This window comes from Drosophila miranda, chromosome 3 (assembly GCF_003369915.1).
Source record: "Drosophila miranda strain MSH22 chromosome 3, D.miranda_PacBio2.1, whole genome shotgun sequence".
Classification (NCBI taxonomy): Eukaryota; Metazoa; Arthropoda; class Insecta; order Diptera; family Drosophilidae; genus Drosophila; species Drosophila miranda.
Window position 1 is genome coordinate 14,138,635 of NC_046676.1, and position 15,395 is coordinate 14,154,029.

The following is a 15,395-nucleotide window of genomic DNA, read 5'->3' on the forward strand; positions in this document are numbered from 1 at the left end:
GATGTTATATAAACATATACAATATAGACATGATATGGGTCAACACAGTAATTTTCCACTTGCCACCCATTCGATTACGCCGATTTCTCCCAGTGCACGGCAACAAGTCGCGGGGTGAATGGCAAACGAATGCCAACAAGAAGAAGAGCGAACGGGTTGCGGCGACTTGACAAACTTTTGGGGCGAAATATATGAACAAGATAACCCGCGCAACTGATAAGCACAGCGGATAGGCGCACTTGTAATGCTAAGAATGTCCGCGAGAGTCTTTGTCTATGGCACGCTAAAGACCGGTGAGCCGAACCATCACTGGCTAACCAAAAAGGAGAACGGCCAGGCGCAATTTCTGGGGCGTGGGACAACGGCAGTGAAGTTTCCACTGGTTGTCGGTACCCGGTACAACATTCCATTCCTTTTGGACAGGCCCGGCGATGGCCACAACATACACGGCGAGATCTATGAGGTGGACGAGGCCATGTTCTCAAAGTTGGACCAGCTGGAGGACTACCCAAACTACTACGATCGTGAGGAACAGACCATACGGACGGAGACAGAGGGGTAAGCATCTGGTCACACGAATGTTTCATTGACATCATTCTTGTCTGTGTTTGTTGCAGAAATTTGCAGTGCTGGCTATACCTAATACGGAACTTTCCGGTGAAGATGCTGGCCAAGCCGCAACTGAGTGCGTACCATAATACACCCGAGCAGCCGTACAGTGAGAAGTCAGTGCGGGATCCCGCCATTTCGGCCAAAGACGACCTATCTTACTGATGTGCACTCTCTTGCAGCTATGCGGACAGCCGTCCGGAAGATCTTGTCGATGATGATTAACACAAAACGAGACCCGCGAGGTTATACAAAAGTAACGTTTATAAACGGATTTCAACGCATGGCTATTATTCATATTCTATTACATTGACTCCATACTTCAAAAATGCAAAACGAAATGAACAATAGTGTATGTGGTATAGGGATAGGAGTAGCAGTAGCAGGAGGTGGCAAAGATGAATCAAAAAGCCTAGAAAAAGTTGACATATGCGTGCGTACACTACAAACTTGTAAATGACTTGCTGCCGATTGCAGCGGCGAGCTCAGCAGTGGACACACAGTGGTAGAAAACGGTTTCTTGGGGTAGCAGCAGCGTCGACTGGAGCTGGCACCTAGCTATCCGCTTCATCGTCCAGCGACTGGAATCGATTGGTAGCCGCCACGGGTGCGGATGTCGGCTCCTGGACACGCTGAAAGCGTCCGCCGTGACGGACTTCTTCGAAGGCGGGTTCGTTTTTCTTCTTTCGCTGTTCCTCCGGGCGCGCTGCACTGAGCGTCGGGAAGAACTCCGTATTGGTGATGTCCGGAGCAGTGCGTCGTGCACGCGATCCGCCGCCAATACCACTTCCAAGTCCACTGATTTGCTGCATATTTGAATTGCAAAAGTAAAAGGTACAATGTCATATTGATTAATGATCAATGGGTTAGGATATCGCTACTTACGCTGTAACGTAACGCGGGTGAAACATAGGGCTTTGAGGATGACTTTTCAACCTCCACCGGCACTGGGATTTGCGTAACCTCCTCGGCTGGTATAAGTTTCTTCCACGGTTTCTTCCCGCCGCCGCCGCCACCGCCCTTTCCGCCCTGCACGTTTTCATAACCATTGCTATCATCATCTTCGTCTTCTTCGTAGTTGCCAGCGTCGTTTGCGGCTGCAACTCGTGTGGCACGAGCCTCCTCGGACTCCCTGGCAGAGCTGTGACATGGAGAATAGGGGTTAGCATGCAATTTTGACTGATTCAGCACTGTTCAAGCAGGGGAGAAGTTGTTCACTGGTTGGAATCACGCGACTGCAGCTTGCAAAGATTGCCATTGTCCACTTAATCGGACGAATACGCATACATGCACAAGCAGAACAGAAACTCACTTTGCGCTCAGCTGGCCAATCTTCAGCCCGCTGTAATCCTTGCGCTGCTCAGGCTCGATCTCATTCCATTCCTCTTCGACGGGCTGCACACGAAAACAAACGACAGCAATTGTAATGTAATTAACTCTTTTCATGAATGATTTCACCAGGCTTACCGCTACGGACTCTGGCACCTTGGTGTCGGTCTCGTTTTCGCCTACTACTGCCACGCCGCCATCGACTACTGCAGCTGCTGCTACTGGTTCGGGTTTTTTTGGCTTGACCACTTCCCGTTTCGTGTTGTCCTCCAAGTTCTTGACCAATTCGTCGGCGGTCACAAACTTGGTCTTGTTCTTGGACTTCTTCTTATCCTTTTTCGCAAAAAAATCATCGAGTTCGGCCATGTTTTGCAATTAAAATTTGGAACAAAAATTTAGCACGTTGAGTTGGGGACAGTGTGGCTGCGGATTTAATTTACTGTCTGACTCTCACAAATACCGCGAAATATACCGACTCATTTTTGAAATATACCGATGAAATAAAGAGCTTAGCCCACTTGACCCCCCCCTAAATTTAAATAGGAAAAAAACTTGAGCTAGCGGAAAATGAAACTGTATGTACATTATTTTTGTAAATCCATCCTATCCTTCCTCTTTATTTATAAAAACACCACGATACCTTTCACTTGAGCTGCGCTAAAATTGTTTAAGTTTCATGATATTCGTTAAATGTATTTTAATGCCCACTGGTCAGCAATGGGTTAATCCGTCTCTGTCCGTGGTCAGAAATGATATAGTCCTCGATTTTTATACTCGGTTAGATATTACTAGCTAGGTCTCTCAGCACTGAAAATAAAATTGTATCCCATACATGAATCATGACCAACTAGTTCTGAGTACTCCTTATTACACATTTGCTAAAATCAACAATATATTATGAAGTATGTTACGAACCTTTGTTTTCTTCGGGGCAAGGCCGGCTAGCCAGTCATCCCAGCGCTGGGTACTTCCCAAGCCCTCCGGTCGCACAATATACCAACTAATTGGACATCTCGAACAAATTGAAACAACAAAAGTAACCGACAAAAAAAAATGCAAACGGACTCTACTCGACAAACAACATTACAGTAACTTCCTTCAACACAGACGTGGACCAGGTCGAGGTGTCGATGTTTTTACCCCTGACGTACCCTCCCTACCTGAGATCTGAATAACAGCGTTTTGGATCTCACTGCCATGTGCAGCAGCCTTACCCTCTCGTTGCTGTGGCTCCTCTTCCCCCCATATGAAACGCTTAGCAATTCATTTTCTTCGTTATAATTTTCACTTCAATTTCCTACTTTTACACCGTATCATCGCTACACTAAGACTGCCTATTCATACCCCCCTCATCTTATCACTACGGGCGGTTAATAAATAAATAGATAAATAGAAATAATTAATATAATAAATATAAATAAGTTACATATAGATATAATATGGACGGACTTAAATTAGGGGATTAACATATACATATAAATGGAGACGTCTAACAAAAATAAATGATGGGTGTAAATATGTTGATTGATGATTTTTTTTCTCTCCCTAAATGGGCGAGGGACCCGCACTATGTGGCCAGGATTGTGTATTCGAGTCCAGCAAAAAGCAAGCCAGGATGGCGGAGCTGTGACCTATTCCCTACGGATTGGCCAACAAAAAAAAATTATTTTGGGGTTTCTTTACACCCCCCTTTGGAGCGGACTCACTCTTATGCTTCTTGGGTCTCTTTCCCGTCCCGCTAGTCCTGGTTCCTGGTCTCTCACTGATCTGGATCCCCTGGAATCACAGATTTATTTATCTTTTTTTTCAGGGTGATGGCCACTACTCCATCCTCATCCCACTCACTTTTTCTTTCAGAACAAAAAAAATCACTAGATCACTATGTCCGGCGCGCATGCTCCTCCGTTGCGGGAATTTCTTTCTCTGAACCCCCTCTTGGCTTAGCTGCTCTGTTTAATGCTCCCGGGCCGCTGATCCCCATCCTATCGCCCTTGAACTAGGTTCAAGGGCATGGCCTGATTCGGGCTGCTGGCGGCTCTCTTTTCTTTGGGGTATGGGTGAGTTGGCTTCGGGACTCCGTTATGGGATGAGATCGGATATCTTCTCTCATAACGGCTCCGGAGAGCGCGCGGAGCTCTCACTCTCCAGGACCAGGTGGCGCCACTCTTCGCTAACCTTTTCCCCTTAAATTTTGGCCTTGCCACTCTGTTCAAACTTCTTTCCTCCTCACCGCTTCTATGGGGTATCACTTATCGATATCTTCGCATGCAACAAGTATAAACATTTGTATTCCCTTTTTTTATTTAATATCCATTAGTGATTTCCATATACCAATTTATCCATCATAGCTTTAGAAATCAGAAGCAATGCATAAATAGCAGAGTGTTTTTACGCTCTCTCTACGAATTTTGCGGAACATAAAATATACCTCTAATATACCTTTAAAAATAAAATTTAATAGCAGCTTGATTTGGAGGAATTAATTTCCTTTATGACAGAATAATATAGTGCAGATTCTAATATTATAAAACGTAAGTTCGAATTGAATAAAAATGCTATCGAATATAATCGATATTACAGTAAATACAGTTCTGTGGAAATTTTGAGTGCTTGTTGTACTTCACCACGCACTAGGAAATTATGTTGATGTGGCGGTTTTTTAAAAACTGAAATCAGCAGTGGTAACGGACTTTTTGTTCATTTGTTCATTGAATGTATTTTAATTTCTGCAACAATATTGACAATTCGCTGAATTTATGTTTTTGCCAATTTGCAAATAGCAGGGGAAAGCGTAAGCATTGATTAAGTATATTCGCAATATTGGCAAACAAAGCAATTTGCATAGGAGATTGATAACCACCTAATTAGTTTCAGCAAAATGGAAATCACAGCAGCAACAGTCGCAGCATCATTGCGTAATGGCGACCGAATCCGTCCATGGCTAATTTTCATCTATAATGGCCCGAATATGCATGCAAATTTATCTAGAGCCCGCGTCAGAGTTCAAGCAATGCTGCAAAGCCAATAAAATCTCGGCCAAATTGCGCATCTAATTGTCCATCAAATATGTTTACGTTTGCCCTGGGATGTGGGCTTGTATTAGCCGCGACTAAGTGCCAAAAGGCAACACTTTCCCAGCACTTGGACAGCCAAGATCTGAGACAGTTCCGCCTAAATTGGCCAAACTAATAGATATATAGGTTTCTGTACCAACAGACACCTTCCCCCAGGCCATTTTTTGCTTTGGTTTGCCACATCCCAGAGCGAGTGCCTCAACTTTAACCAGTTGGGCCACAGCCGCCGAGCCGCAGAGCCCCCAGGCCAGCACACTCCGAGACCCATTCATATTGGCAAGCATTGGCCTGGCCGCGTTCAGTCTTCTGTCGAATGTCGTAGCGTGCACATCGTCTCCAGTCTCTTCTCCAGTCTCCATCTCAATCCGAACCCGATTCGATTCGATTGGATTTGATCCGAACTGTGTCACTCCGCTGCAGTCTCTATCCGCTAGTCTCGCACCGAATCGCGTTCGTGTGTGACGTGTTTGTTTCAACGATATTGCAAGCGTTTTAATTGAAGAGAAGAATCCCAACCACTCGAGGTAATTGAAACACTTGAATGCACCAAAAATATTCATATATAATATTCTGTTCACTCTGCAGATTATCTGCAGATAATTTTGCTTGTTTTTCTTGGACCCTACCTCTCGTGGTACATAGTGGTCTTTTGATTGAGGTATTGTCTTTCGCTTTTCGGGGCAATTGGTATGCAATGACAGCAGCAGAAGTAGCAGCAGCAATTCGAAACATTTACCTGCCCAGCGAAGCGTTTAATTGGGGATTATATAAACATCTTTGTATAATCGAGCTGGCTGCTTTACTGAGACGGACTTGTAGAGATACTTGGTCATAATCGTATGTGTGTGTGTGTGTGTGTGTGTCAGGGTCATGCCATGAACTGTCGCACTGGCTGGCAAAAAAATGTCTTATAATATTTATTTTTTATACACATACACATTTGACAGGGTACTTCCGTGAGCGAGGGAGCCCTTTGCATAAATTTGATTTGGAGCTTACACGTTGCGTTGCGTTGTCGCTCTGTTAATTTTATGCCCGTCTTGGCTTCATCTCATTCGTATCAATGGCTGATCCGATACAAAAAGCAATTTGCATATTCAGGGGGGTTTTTTCTTTATTTGTGCTGCCAGCCTTTTTGTGAGACCTGCCACCAAAGGCCAAATGGGGAATGGAATGGAAGAATTGCCAAACATTTAAAATTTGTTCGATTTCATGGTTTAATGCCAGAGTTTCAAGTGGTTTTCTTAATGATCCTACACAAACTCACGATCTCTTGAGCTCTTCTGCTCAGGGCAGACGTACTTCGTGCCTGCAGTAAGTCATAGCCTTAGCCCAGAGGTCAATCAGTCAGCCATTCAGGCAGTCAATCATTCATTTAGCTGGGCTTATTAGCTGCAACATCACACGGATAGACAGACAAATTGGAGACCTGTAATGCACATTCGATCGTTTTAATGGACCCACTCCATCTATCATCGCCAGCCAGTTCTGAGGCCTCAATCGGGTTGCAGCAACAAATGCGACTTCAATTTCAACATTTGCAATATGCAAACAAGAGGAAGCCAAGCCAGACCGACAACCACACTCTCACACACACACCACACACACACACACACACACACACACACACACACCCAAAGCTAATCAAAGATTCGAAAATGTTTCTACTTACAAATGAATGCCTAACCCAACCGGTTTGGGAAGCTCTTATGAAAATATGACAAACTGGAGGAGGGAATCCAAATGGCATACATTTATAATGATATTTTCGCTTTTAATAGGGTCAGCTGTTTTAAAAACATTACAAGATGTGTGTCTACTAAGTGGATCTTGAGATCCAAGCTTGCGAACAAAAAATCCTTTGGGATGTCTTAGCTGGAAACCAGTATCATCCGGTGATTAATATATTGAAATATTAGAAAGATACCAAAAATTTCTTTACCTTCAAGTTTATCAAGTATTGTAAAAACTTATGCTACAAAAGATTTTCTGCATAATTTAAAATTCTTAAACATTCTCTGCTTCCAAGACTTTATAGCCCCAATGGGTTCTGGAGCTTTTCTCAATTAGCTGTCTGCTTTTCCTTTAGTCAAAGTGGAAATTTTCAATAAATTAACCATGTGTTTGTGCCAAAATATGGCAAAAGTGGAAACTTCAGTTAAATATTGCTTCCTTCCGTGCTATTTCCGCTCCTTTTCGCGGCTTTCTTTCAAGTGTATCAGCATCGCTCTCAAGTTCGTTGCCCAAGTTATTTGTTTGCTGTCAGTTCGACGGAGCCTCGTTGTTTTAGCTAGAGCTTGTGTGTTATGCTTATGATTTCGGCTTTGTCAACTTGGACGACCTGGCTGGCTCTATTTGTGGGTCTCGAAATTTGGCTCAATGTGTGCTTCGATGCTTGCATAAGTTGCAGGCAACAGCTGCTGCTGTTGGCTGGCTGCTCTTGCTGGCTTCACACATTCGGCAGACGCGTTTTAATTGGCAATAAACCCCGAAACTGAGGCTAGGTAACAAGCCCCCTAAAGGCGCTAAGTGATGAAGGAGAACCGCAATTTGCCGCTTAGCCAAGTTCCAGCGTCAGCGTCAGCCTCAACCACAGCCACAGCCACAGCCGTTGTCGCAGCTCCATCTCCATCTCTAGCACCTGTCTCTTAGCCTCAGCCTCTGGCTGTGGCTCAGCCTTAGCTCTGCCTCGAGCGCGTAGTTCAAGGTGTAGTAGTGCAGAGGTGCAGTGTCATGCTTTCATTGCAATTTTTGCTAAAGAGTTTCCCTAAACACTTAGCTTGAGGGGGATACAGATACAGTTGGTGATACAGATTTGGATGTGGATATGGATATGGATATGGTTATGGGTTATGTTATGCTTGGGCGGATGGCAAACAAACAAAAGTCCGCTCGGTGTTGCATGAAATGTCATGACATGGCCAAAGTGCAAGGCGTGCTCAGAGATCAGGCGGAGATCGCCCAGAGGCGGAGACACAGCCAGATGTGGCCAAGTGTAACGCGGCTGCAATCCATGCCAAATTCAGATTGGGCAACACCGACTTGCAACAGTCCCCGACTCCGTTGGAGCGGAGTGGAGTGGGGGCGATATGGAAACCACTGCCTGTTCCCCCTGGCCATTGCATAATGCCGCAAAGAAATGCGAATCCACAGTGCAGGCGCAATCGAAAATCCAAATAGAAACCGAAAGTCCAGTCCGAAACCCGTTTACAGCGTTTGCAGCAGGTTGTTTGTGGCAAGACAGGCACGCGTGCCGCAGTCGGGCACCGAATCACAGAATTAGCCCCAGTTTTTCCAGCTGCTGCTTGCGACACTCCGCGAGTCGATTGCGGGTTTCCTTTGACTGGTTTTTGCCTTCCCGGAATGCTTCTTGCAACAGCCTCATCGTCCACAAAATAATAGGCTATCCAGTGTGCTAATACCCGATCCACTCTCTTTGTTGCAGCAAGATGACGGTGGATCTATCGCCCGTGCAGGAGTACTACAAGGATAAGACGATCTTCATTACTGGAGCGTCTGGGTTCATGGGCAAGGTGCTGCTGGAGAAGCTCCTCTACTCCTGCCACTCGCTCAAGGAGGTGATCATCATCTGCCGTCCGAAACGAGGCAAGACCGCAGAGACGCGTCTGGAGGAGATGTATAAGCTGCCCATCTTCCAGCGCATCAAGGATGAGCGCCCCCACATGCTCAAGAAGGTGACCATCTACCAGGGCGACGTTACCTTTGATTGTAAGGTCTAAGCTGCATCCTGCATCCTGCATCCACATTCACATCTTCTGTTTACTTGCAGTGCTGGGTCTGAGCGGAGGCAGCTTGAAGCATGTGACCGAGAACACCAACATCGTGTTCCATATGGCGGCCACCCTCAAGCTGGAGGGCAACCTGCGCGACGCCATCGACATGAATCTTGTGGGCACCAAGCGCGCCCTGGCAGTGGCCAAGCAAATGAAGAACCTGGAGGCCTTCATCCACCTGTCGACTGCCTTCTGCAACTGCGATCAGGAGGTGATGTACGAGAAGGTCTACGAGTTCCCCCACAAGCCCGAAGATCTCATTCGCATGGCCGAGTGGATGGATGTGAAGACCCTCGACACCATCACCCCTGATCTGCTCAAGCCGCACCCAAATACCTACACCTACTCGAAGCGCCTGGCCGAGATCCTGGTGCGCGACCACTACGAGAGCATGCCGGTGATTATCGCCCGCCCCAGCATCGGTAAGTGACCTTTTTGGCCAATACGGCTCCTTCCAGCTACATCTATCCGTGGTGGCCTCTCTATGTTGCTTTGGCTTCCAGCTTTATTAGATTTATTTATGTCATTAATTTCCCGTGTCTATGGCTGTGCCTGGGGGCTGCCATCGAAATGGAAACTGGGAAACTGTAGTCTGGCCTCCGCCGCCAGCTGCCACCGCTGCTCCTGCTGCTAACAAATCATGCGCCTCCGCTTAACTTGGCTTGTGTCTATGTTCATGTCTGGGGTCTATGTCTATGGCTATTGCTATGGAGCCCTGGCCATTTGCTTATGTATTTCTCTAGCCACCTGGTGATTTTTTACCTGGAGTTTGCCTTTGCAAACTTTACGATTTTTGTCTGTCAATTACATTTTTCAATTACGAATTTTGGCAATCTTGATAGCAAGTTGTTGTATATCCATGGGAGAAGCGACGACAAGGTAATGCATTATAGAGGAAAATCTTTAGTTTTGAAATACCCATTTGCGAATATATAATTATAAAATGCATTACGTACAAATTCCTAGTAGTATTATTATCTTTAATCAAACGCATCAAACCATTATCTGCTAGATCTGTTACAAAACGTACTATAGTTTATTCATAGATCGATTTATATACATATACATATATGTATATGTATGCATGCATGTATGTCTCGTACATTTGTATATTCCGATTTGATGTATGGAAAAACTATAAAACTACTAGCCAAAGTTCAACTAATCTACGGAAACGCGTTTCAATGACGTTTATGATCAACTTTAACTGGTTGAAAGACCCATTTCGATAGGAATTTTCTCTACGGAGTACCCTCTTTACAACGAGGTAATCAACGGCTATTGGCCCGCGATTGTTGGCATATGCCAAGCTGTTACGCCCCTGTCTAGAATCTGTCTCCATCTGTGAGTATGTCCGATTGGGTTCAAGGCATTGAAGACCGCCTTAGCTCGGCAGATACCCCATAAACATTGTCAATATTGTCTTCGATTGCTAATCACCTGGCCACATGGCAAAGTTCGTCGAAAATGACAGCTTTTTAGCGGATCCATGGTGATAAATGGCCGAGCAGATGAATGGATGGGGTGGGTGAGGGTGAGGGCGAAAAGGGAGTGGCCAGGGTTGGTCGGGCTATTTAGGGGCTTCATCTAAGCTGCTTCTTGCTGCCTTCTGCTAATTGGTCAAGTGTTTTTTTTATGCTTTTCGTGTGTGTGTTTGTTTTATGACAACCCAACCTCGTTCCGCTCCTGTCCTCCACTTGCCGCCCATTGTGCTTACGCCTCCTCCACCACCGCCATCGCTGAAGATTTTCCTTCAGCTGACAAGCTTCACTGTGAGAAAACTACAACAAAATCAGCAACAAATACCAATGTGTCTAAACGGCAACAAATACAGAAACAACAGCAAACAACAGCGCTTAAACAAAAACCAAAAACAAAAAGAAAAAGTTAAATTACATGGCATGGCATAAAACATTGCTTAAACAACAAAAACTACAGCACACAAACGCCGTCGTCATTGACCAAAAAGTTCAATGAGCATGCAATGCAAACAAAAACTACAATCCGCCTCGCTTACCCCCCGCCTGATCACGCTGCCATCCCACAGCCATGCCTTTGGCTCAGTTCAAGACCCAGCCCAAGACTCTGCCTCCGCCTCCGCCTCCGCCTTCGGCTCCTGTTTTCTGAGCGATAAAACAACACAGCACGCATACAAATTGCTCGGAATCCCCGTATCCCAGTCCAGACTGATTACCACCGTTCACTGCATCAGTGTCGCCGTCGGCCTACGAGCCCGTGCCCGGATGGGTGGACAATCTGAACGGACCAACCGGCCTGATAGTGGGCGCTGGCAAGGGCGTCATCCGCTCCATGCTGATCGACACGCGCTTTCTCTCGGAGGTGATACCGGTGGACTATGCCATCAATGGGCTATGCGTGATCCCCTACCAGTTCGCGGGGCTAAAGGAGAAGCCCGCGGAGGTGCCCGTCTACAACATCACGTGCGCCGACCACCGAAAGATGCAGTGGGGCGATGTGATCGAGATGAGCAAAGATATTGGCTACCGCTACCCATTTGAGGCGGGTCTCTGGTATCCGGACGGGTGCATCACCACCAACAAACTGCACCATAACATCAACGTGCTTCTCTTCCACTGGTTACCCGCTTACTTCATCGACTTTATGCTGCTCCTGCTTGGCCAGAAGAGATTGTAAGTTCCTCCGAAGCCGCAGACGTCGCCGAATCAAGCCTGGCCTGACAGTTTCTCCCTCCGCCTAGTATGGTCCGCCTCCAGACCCGCATCGCTGTGGGTCTCGAGGTGCTGCAGTTCTTTACGATGAGGGCCTGGTTCTTCAAATCGGACGCCTACTCGTCCCTCTGGAACATCATGAACGACGAGGACAAGAAAAAGTATGTACAGGAAGAGTACGGATTGGCAAGTGTTGGCTGAAGTTGACTAAATGTGATTCACACTCAAAAGCTTCAACATGGACATGGACCCCGTTGAGACTGTGCCCATGTACATCGAGTCGTGTGTCCAGGGCGGGCGGCAGTATCTGATGAAGGAGTCTCCCGACAGCCTGCCCCGTGCACGGCTCCAGCTGAAGCTGTAAGAGAGCCCGTCCCCCAAAAACCTACCCTAGAATCTAGTTCCCCAGAACTCTGATCTCTTTCAATTTTAGCATGTACATCTTGGACCGCTTGTGCAAGACGGTCATCGTGGGCTCCCTGTGCTACTGGACCTACGGTGTGGTGGCACGTCTCTTGGGCATCTAAGGTGGTGGCCTCCGACTCCGACTTTGGCTCGGACTTGTACCGAACAATTCCCAATTCATTTGCGCGCATTCCTCAATCAAATCAATCTCAATCTTTGCTTAGGTTCGCTTTGGGGCACTACTTTCGAGGTACTCGAACCTCGAATCTGGTTTTCATTTCTAGTTTAAGTGATCTTTTATGTTTCATGTGAAATAAAACAAAAATCAAAAAAAAAAAAAAAATACAACAAATTATACATATGTGTTATATGTGTGTGTGTGTGTGTGTTCCAAGTGTCCAAGTGTTGATCCAGTGCTGAGGACCATCCGCTCCAGAGACAACACAAACAACACAAAACGAACTACACGATCGATCCTCACAAAAACAGACTCACAGATCCCCACACAGTCTTTCCCAGTCCACACAATTATACATACGAACTATACATATCTATTCATCCACTCATTATTCGTTCATCCATTCATGGCATCCATTCACACTTACCCACAAACACAAACACAAACTCACACACTTAATACGGCTTCGGTGACCATCATCCGGGGCTTTCGTGGTATGTAGAGTCAATCAATCACTTGGAATCTCCATCCTCCACTCGCCCTCTAATCGGACTCCTTCGCCTCTTCCCCCAGTCTCGCCCGCTGCCTATGAGCCAATTCCCGGTTGGGTGGACAATATGAATGGACCCACCGGTCTGATGATCGGCTGCGGCAAGGGCGTCATCCGATCCGTGCTGGTCAATCAGGAGTACAAGGCAGAGGTCATACCCGTCGACTATGCCATCAACGGCCTGATTGTGATCCCCTACGAGTTCAACAAGCAGGCCAAGCGCCCGTCCCAGGTGCCCGTCTACAACATCACCAATGCGGATCACAGGAAGATGACCATGGGCACCGTGGTGGAGCTGAGCAAGCGCATCAACAGGCAGATACCCCTGAACGCAGGCCTCTGGTATCCGGACCCCTGCGTAACCACCAACAGATTTTATCACAATATTAATGTGGCGCTCTTCCACTGGCTGCCCGCCTACTTCCTCGACTTCCTTCTGCTCTTGTTTGGCCAGAAGAGATTGTAAGTAGTTGTATTTGCCATCTTCTGTAACAACTGACTGAATCTGTTCTTCCTTTAGCATGGTGAGAGTGCAGCAGAAAATCTCCACGGGCCTGGGCGTACTTCAGTTCTTCACCCTCACTGCCTGGTCCTTCCGCTCCGAATTATATTGCTCGTTGTGGAACAAACTCAACGAGGAGGACAAGGCGATGTAAGTACCTAAGGTTCCATATCTAATTCGGTGCTAATCTTCATTCCTTTGCCAGATTCAACATGAACATGAACGTCAAGGAGACCGAAGACGACTACATGGAGCAGTGTGCCCTCGGAGCTCGTAAATTCATACTGAAGGAGAAGGAGGAAGACATACCCTCTGCTCGTCTGCACATGAAGATGTGAGTGATCCTCCACAGACGGTAAACGCCATATAACTCTGACTTTTCTCTGCCTTCTCAGTCAATATGTAGTGGATGTCGTGTGCAAGACCCTCATTGTGGGCTTGTTCCTTTACTATGTCCTCAAGTGGACAGGGGTGCTGGCTCTGTTTTGAGACCAAGGATTCTGGATACTCATTGGTTTGGTGGTCACAGGCATTTACTTAGTCAAAAATCTTAGTCATAGTTACGCATATTCGAGGTTATGATTCCAAATAAAAATGATTCTAGGTTGTTGTACATACATCTATCTCCATTCAACGTTGTTTTGCTCTCCTTGCCCTTCTATCGATAATCTTAAGGTCCGAATTCTTTCGAATACTTGAAATATTTTCTGTTCTACCAGTAACGCCGGCTGTGGCTGAGCCCCTGCCAGGTTGGGTGGACAACATGAACGGACCCACTGGTGTGCTCATAGGAGCCGGCAAGGGCGTTATCCGATCCATGATCTGCAATGGCGAACTGAGATCGGAGGTTATTCCAGTGGATATAGCCATAAACGGGTTGATTTTGCTGCCTTACCACAACAGTTTCGTGGAGAAGAGGTAAGTCTGAAGGAAATCCTGAAATACTAGACGGATCGATTACTAACCTTAATCACAGGTCCCTTCAGATACCAGTCTACAATTTGACGGTGGATGATGCCAAAAAACGCACCTGGAAATGGATCATGGACGTGGGCCGTGATCTCGGCAAGAAGTACCCCTTCGAGGTGGGGCTCTGGTATCCGGATGGTAACATGACCTCCAGCAAATTGTACCACACCTTCTGCACCATCATGTTCATGTGGTTGCCAGCCTATATCATCGATTTTCTGCTCCTTATTTTCGGACAGCGTCGCTTGTAAGAGATTCATATCCCACTCCAGATGGTGTGGAAGGTTACTCACTGTTACTCTTCGTTTAGCATGGTCCGAGTACAGACGAAGGTCTCTATGGGTCTGGAGGTGCTCCAATTCTTTACCACGCGCAACTGGGACTTCAAGTCCACGCATTTTGAGCAGATTTATCAGGAATTGGATGAAACAGATCGACAAATGTAAGCCACACAAATAACACCTTTACTTTTTGATCACGCTAATATGATCTCCATTAGCTTCAAGATCAACAGCAACGATGTGGACGACTATGAGTACATGAAACAGAGCATTTTGGGCGGTCGCCAGTATGTGATGAAGGAGCCTCTCACCTCCTTGCCCAAGTCGCGCATACAGCTGAGATTGTTAGTATTTCCTGAAATGACTATTCTCTTTTTATACGTAACGCTTATAACCATCCAAATTCTAGCATGTATGTCCTGGATCGCATTTGCAAGACGCTAATCATGACGGGTTTGCTTTACTGGTCCTCCCAAAAGCTGGGACTCATCGAACTAGTTCGGAATGGCCTCTTTGTTTCCAAATGAAGTCTGCCAGCTATTCTGCAGCCTCGAAATACGTACATACTTATTCTATTAAAGAGCTAGCACTTCTTATTATTTTCGTCACCCCAATGTACCTTTAGAGATGTTTTAACCATAGTTTCCTTGGTACAAATATTCATGAGTTGTATACGTTATAATATACTTATTAAAGGACACTGTTAGTACATATGATATGGATTTTTATGGTGCACAATTTATTTATCCACACTAAGGATATTTTTGTGGGATACTATATAACGGGAAGAGCTTTTCTGAACTTGGCTAAAATTTCTGTTATTTCCTTACTCCGCTGCAGAGAATTCAAATTATAGTTACCTTATACTCAAATATTAAGATTTTAAAAGTTTCAATAGCTTTTCCATCGCGTTTTTAAAATAAACGAGGGGGAACGTTGTGAGTTGCTGCGGACACCGCAACTCTACAGTTATACCCGATACTAAGTCAGTATGGCTCTCCTCCGGCAGACGCC

At 46.0% G+C, this 15,395-nt stretch overlaps 3 protein-coding genes and 1 long non-coding RNA gene across 7 annotated transcripts; 2 read left to right on the forward strand and 2 right to left on the reverse strand.

The window, feature by feature from the left end:
• Positions 1-73: 73 nt before the first annotated feature.
• On the forward strand, positions 74-954 carry LOC108159651 (putative gamma-glutamylcyclotransferase CG2811). 2 transcript variants are annotated; one of them, XM_017293119.2, is made up of 3 exons: positions 74-558; positions 618-725; positions 792-954. In XM_017293119.2, the coding sequence occupies exons 1-3, from the start codon at positions 245-247 to the stop codon at positions 832-834; spliced, it is 465 nt and encodes a 154-aa protein (XP_017148608.1). In that variant the 5' UTR covers positions 74-244; the 3' UTR covers positions 835-954. The 2 variants fall into 2 exon arrangements, with proteins under 2 accessions (XP_017148608.1, XP_017148606.1); XM_017293117.2 differs by having other exon boundaries at positions 618-954.
• LOC117188516 (protein CDV3 homolog) lies at positions 856-2,390 on the reverse strand. Its single transcript, XM_033392516.1, has 4 exons — positions 2,077-2,390; positions 1,922-2,004; positions 1,495-1,750; positions 856-1,415 (listed from the first exon to the last, which is right to left on the reverse strand). The coding sequence occupies exons 1-4, from the start codon at positions 2,302-2,304 to the stop codon at positions 1,164-1,166; spliced, it is 819 nt and encodes a 272-aa protein (XP_033248407.1). The 5' UTR covers positions 2,305-2,390; the 3' UTR covers positions 856-1,163.
• A 1,006-nt stretch (positions 2,391-3,396) lies between these two features.
• Positions 3,397-4,180, reverse strand: LOC108158172. Its single transcript, XR_001775226.2, has 3 exons — positions 3,784-4,180; positions 3,645-3,714; positions 3,397-3,576 (listed from the first exon to the last, which is right to left on the reverse strand). It is a non-coding gene; the product is annotated as an uncharacterized LOC108158172 (long non-coding RNA).
• A 1,064-nt stretch (positions 4,181-5,244) lies between these two features.
• Positions 5,245-15,092, forward strand: LOC108158874 (putative fatty acyl-CoA reductase CG5065). Of its 3 annotated transcripts, XM_017291619.2 has the most exons (11): positions 5,246-5,536; positions 8,458-8,741; positions 8,803-9,228; positions 11,019-11,457; positions 11,526-11,657; positions 11,728-11,856; positions 11,930-11,994; positions 12,653-13,091; positions 13,150-13,281; positions 13,337-13,465; positions 13,527-13,760. In XM_017291619.2, exons 2-11 carry the CDS (start codon positions 8,462-8,464, stop codon positions 13,618-13,620), a joined length of 2,265 nt encoding a protein of 754 aa, XP_017147108.1. In that variant the 5' UTR covers positions 5,246-5,536; positions 8,458-8,461; the 3' UTR covers positions 13,621-13,760. The 3 variants fall into 3 exon arrangements, with proteins under 3 accessions (XP_017147109.1, XP_017147108.1, XP_017147110.1); XM_017291620.2 differs by lacking the exons at positions 11,019-11,457; positions 11,526-11,657; positions 11,728-11,856; ... (3 more) ...; positions 13,337-13,465; positions 13,527-13,760 and adding exons at positions 13,851-14,049; positions 14,108-14,347; positions 14,411-14,542; positions 14,600-14,725; positions 14,791-15,092 and having other exon boundaries at positions 5,245-5,536; XM_017291621.2 differs by lacking the exons at positions 11,019-11,457; positions 11,526-11,657; positions 11,728-11,856; positions 11,930-11,994 and having other exon boundaries at positions 5,259-5,536.
• The last annotated feature ends 303 nt before the right edge of the window (positions 15,093-15,395 follow it).

What these genes read in the sequence shown, in the direction of transcription:
- LOC117188516 (XM_033392516.1), bottom strand. Translation starts at nt 2,304, where the DNA reads ATGGCCGAACTCGATGATTTTTTTGCGAAAAAGGATAAGAAGAAGTCC. An exon ending in AGGTGCCAGAGTCCGTAGCG is followed by an intron (nt 2,005 to 2,076) that starts GTAAGCCTGGTG and finishes TTTCGTGTGCAG; the next exon opens with CCCGTCGAAGAGGAATGGAA. An exon ending in ATTGGCCAGCTGAGCGCAAA is followed by an intron (nt 1,751 to 1,921) that starts GTGAGTTTCTGT and finishes TCCATGTCACAG; the next exon opens with CTCTGCCAGGGAGTCCGAGG.
- LOC108159651 (XM_017293117.2), top strand. Translation starts at nt 245, where the DNA reads ATGCTAAGAATGTCCGCGAGAGTCTTTGTCTATGGCACGCTAAAGACC. An exon ending in ATACGGACGGAGACAGAGGG is followed by an intron (nt 559 to 617) that starts GTAAGCATCTGG and finishes TGTTTGTTGCAG; the next exon opens with AAATTTGCAGTGCTGGCTAT.
- LOC108158874 (XM_017291619.2), top strand. Translation starts at nt 8,462, where the DNA reads ATGACGGTGGATCTATCGCCCGTGCAGGAGTACTACAAGGATAAGACG. An exon ending in TATCGCCCGCCCCAGCATCG is followed by an intron (nt 9,229 to 11,018) that starts GTAAGTGACCTT and finishes TCACTGCATCAG; the next exon opens with TGTCGCCGTCGGCCTACGAG. An exon ending in GCACGGCTCCAGCTGAAGCT is followed by an intron (nt 11,857 to 11,929) that starts GTAAGAGAGCCC and finishes TTTCAATTTTAG; the next exon opens with CATGTACATCTTGGACCGCT.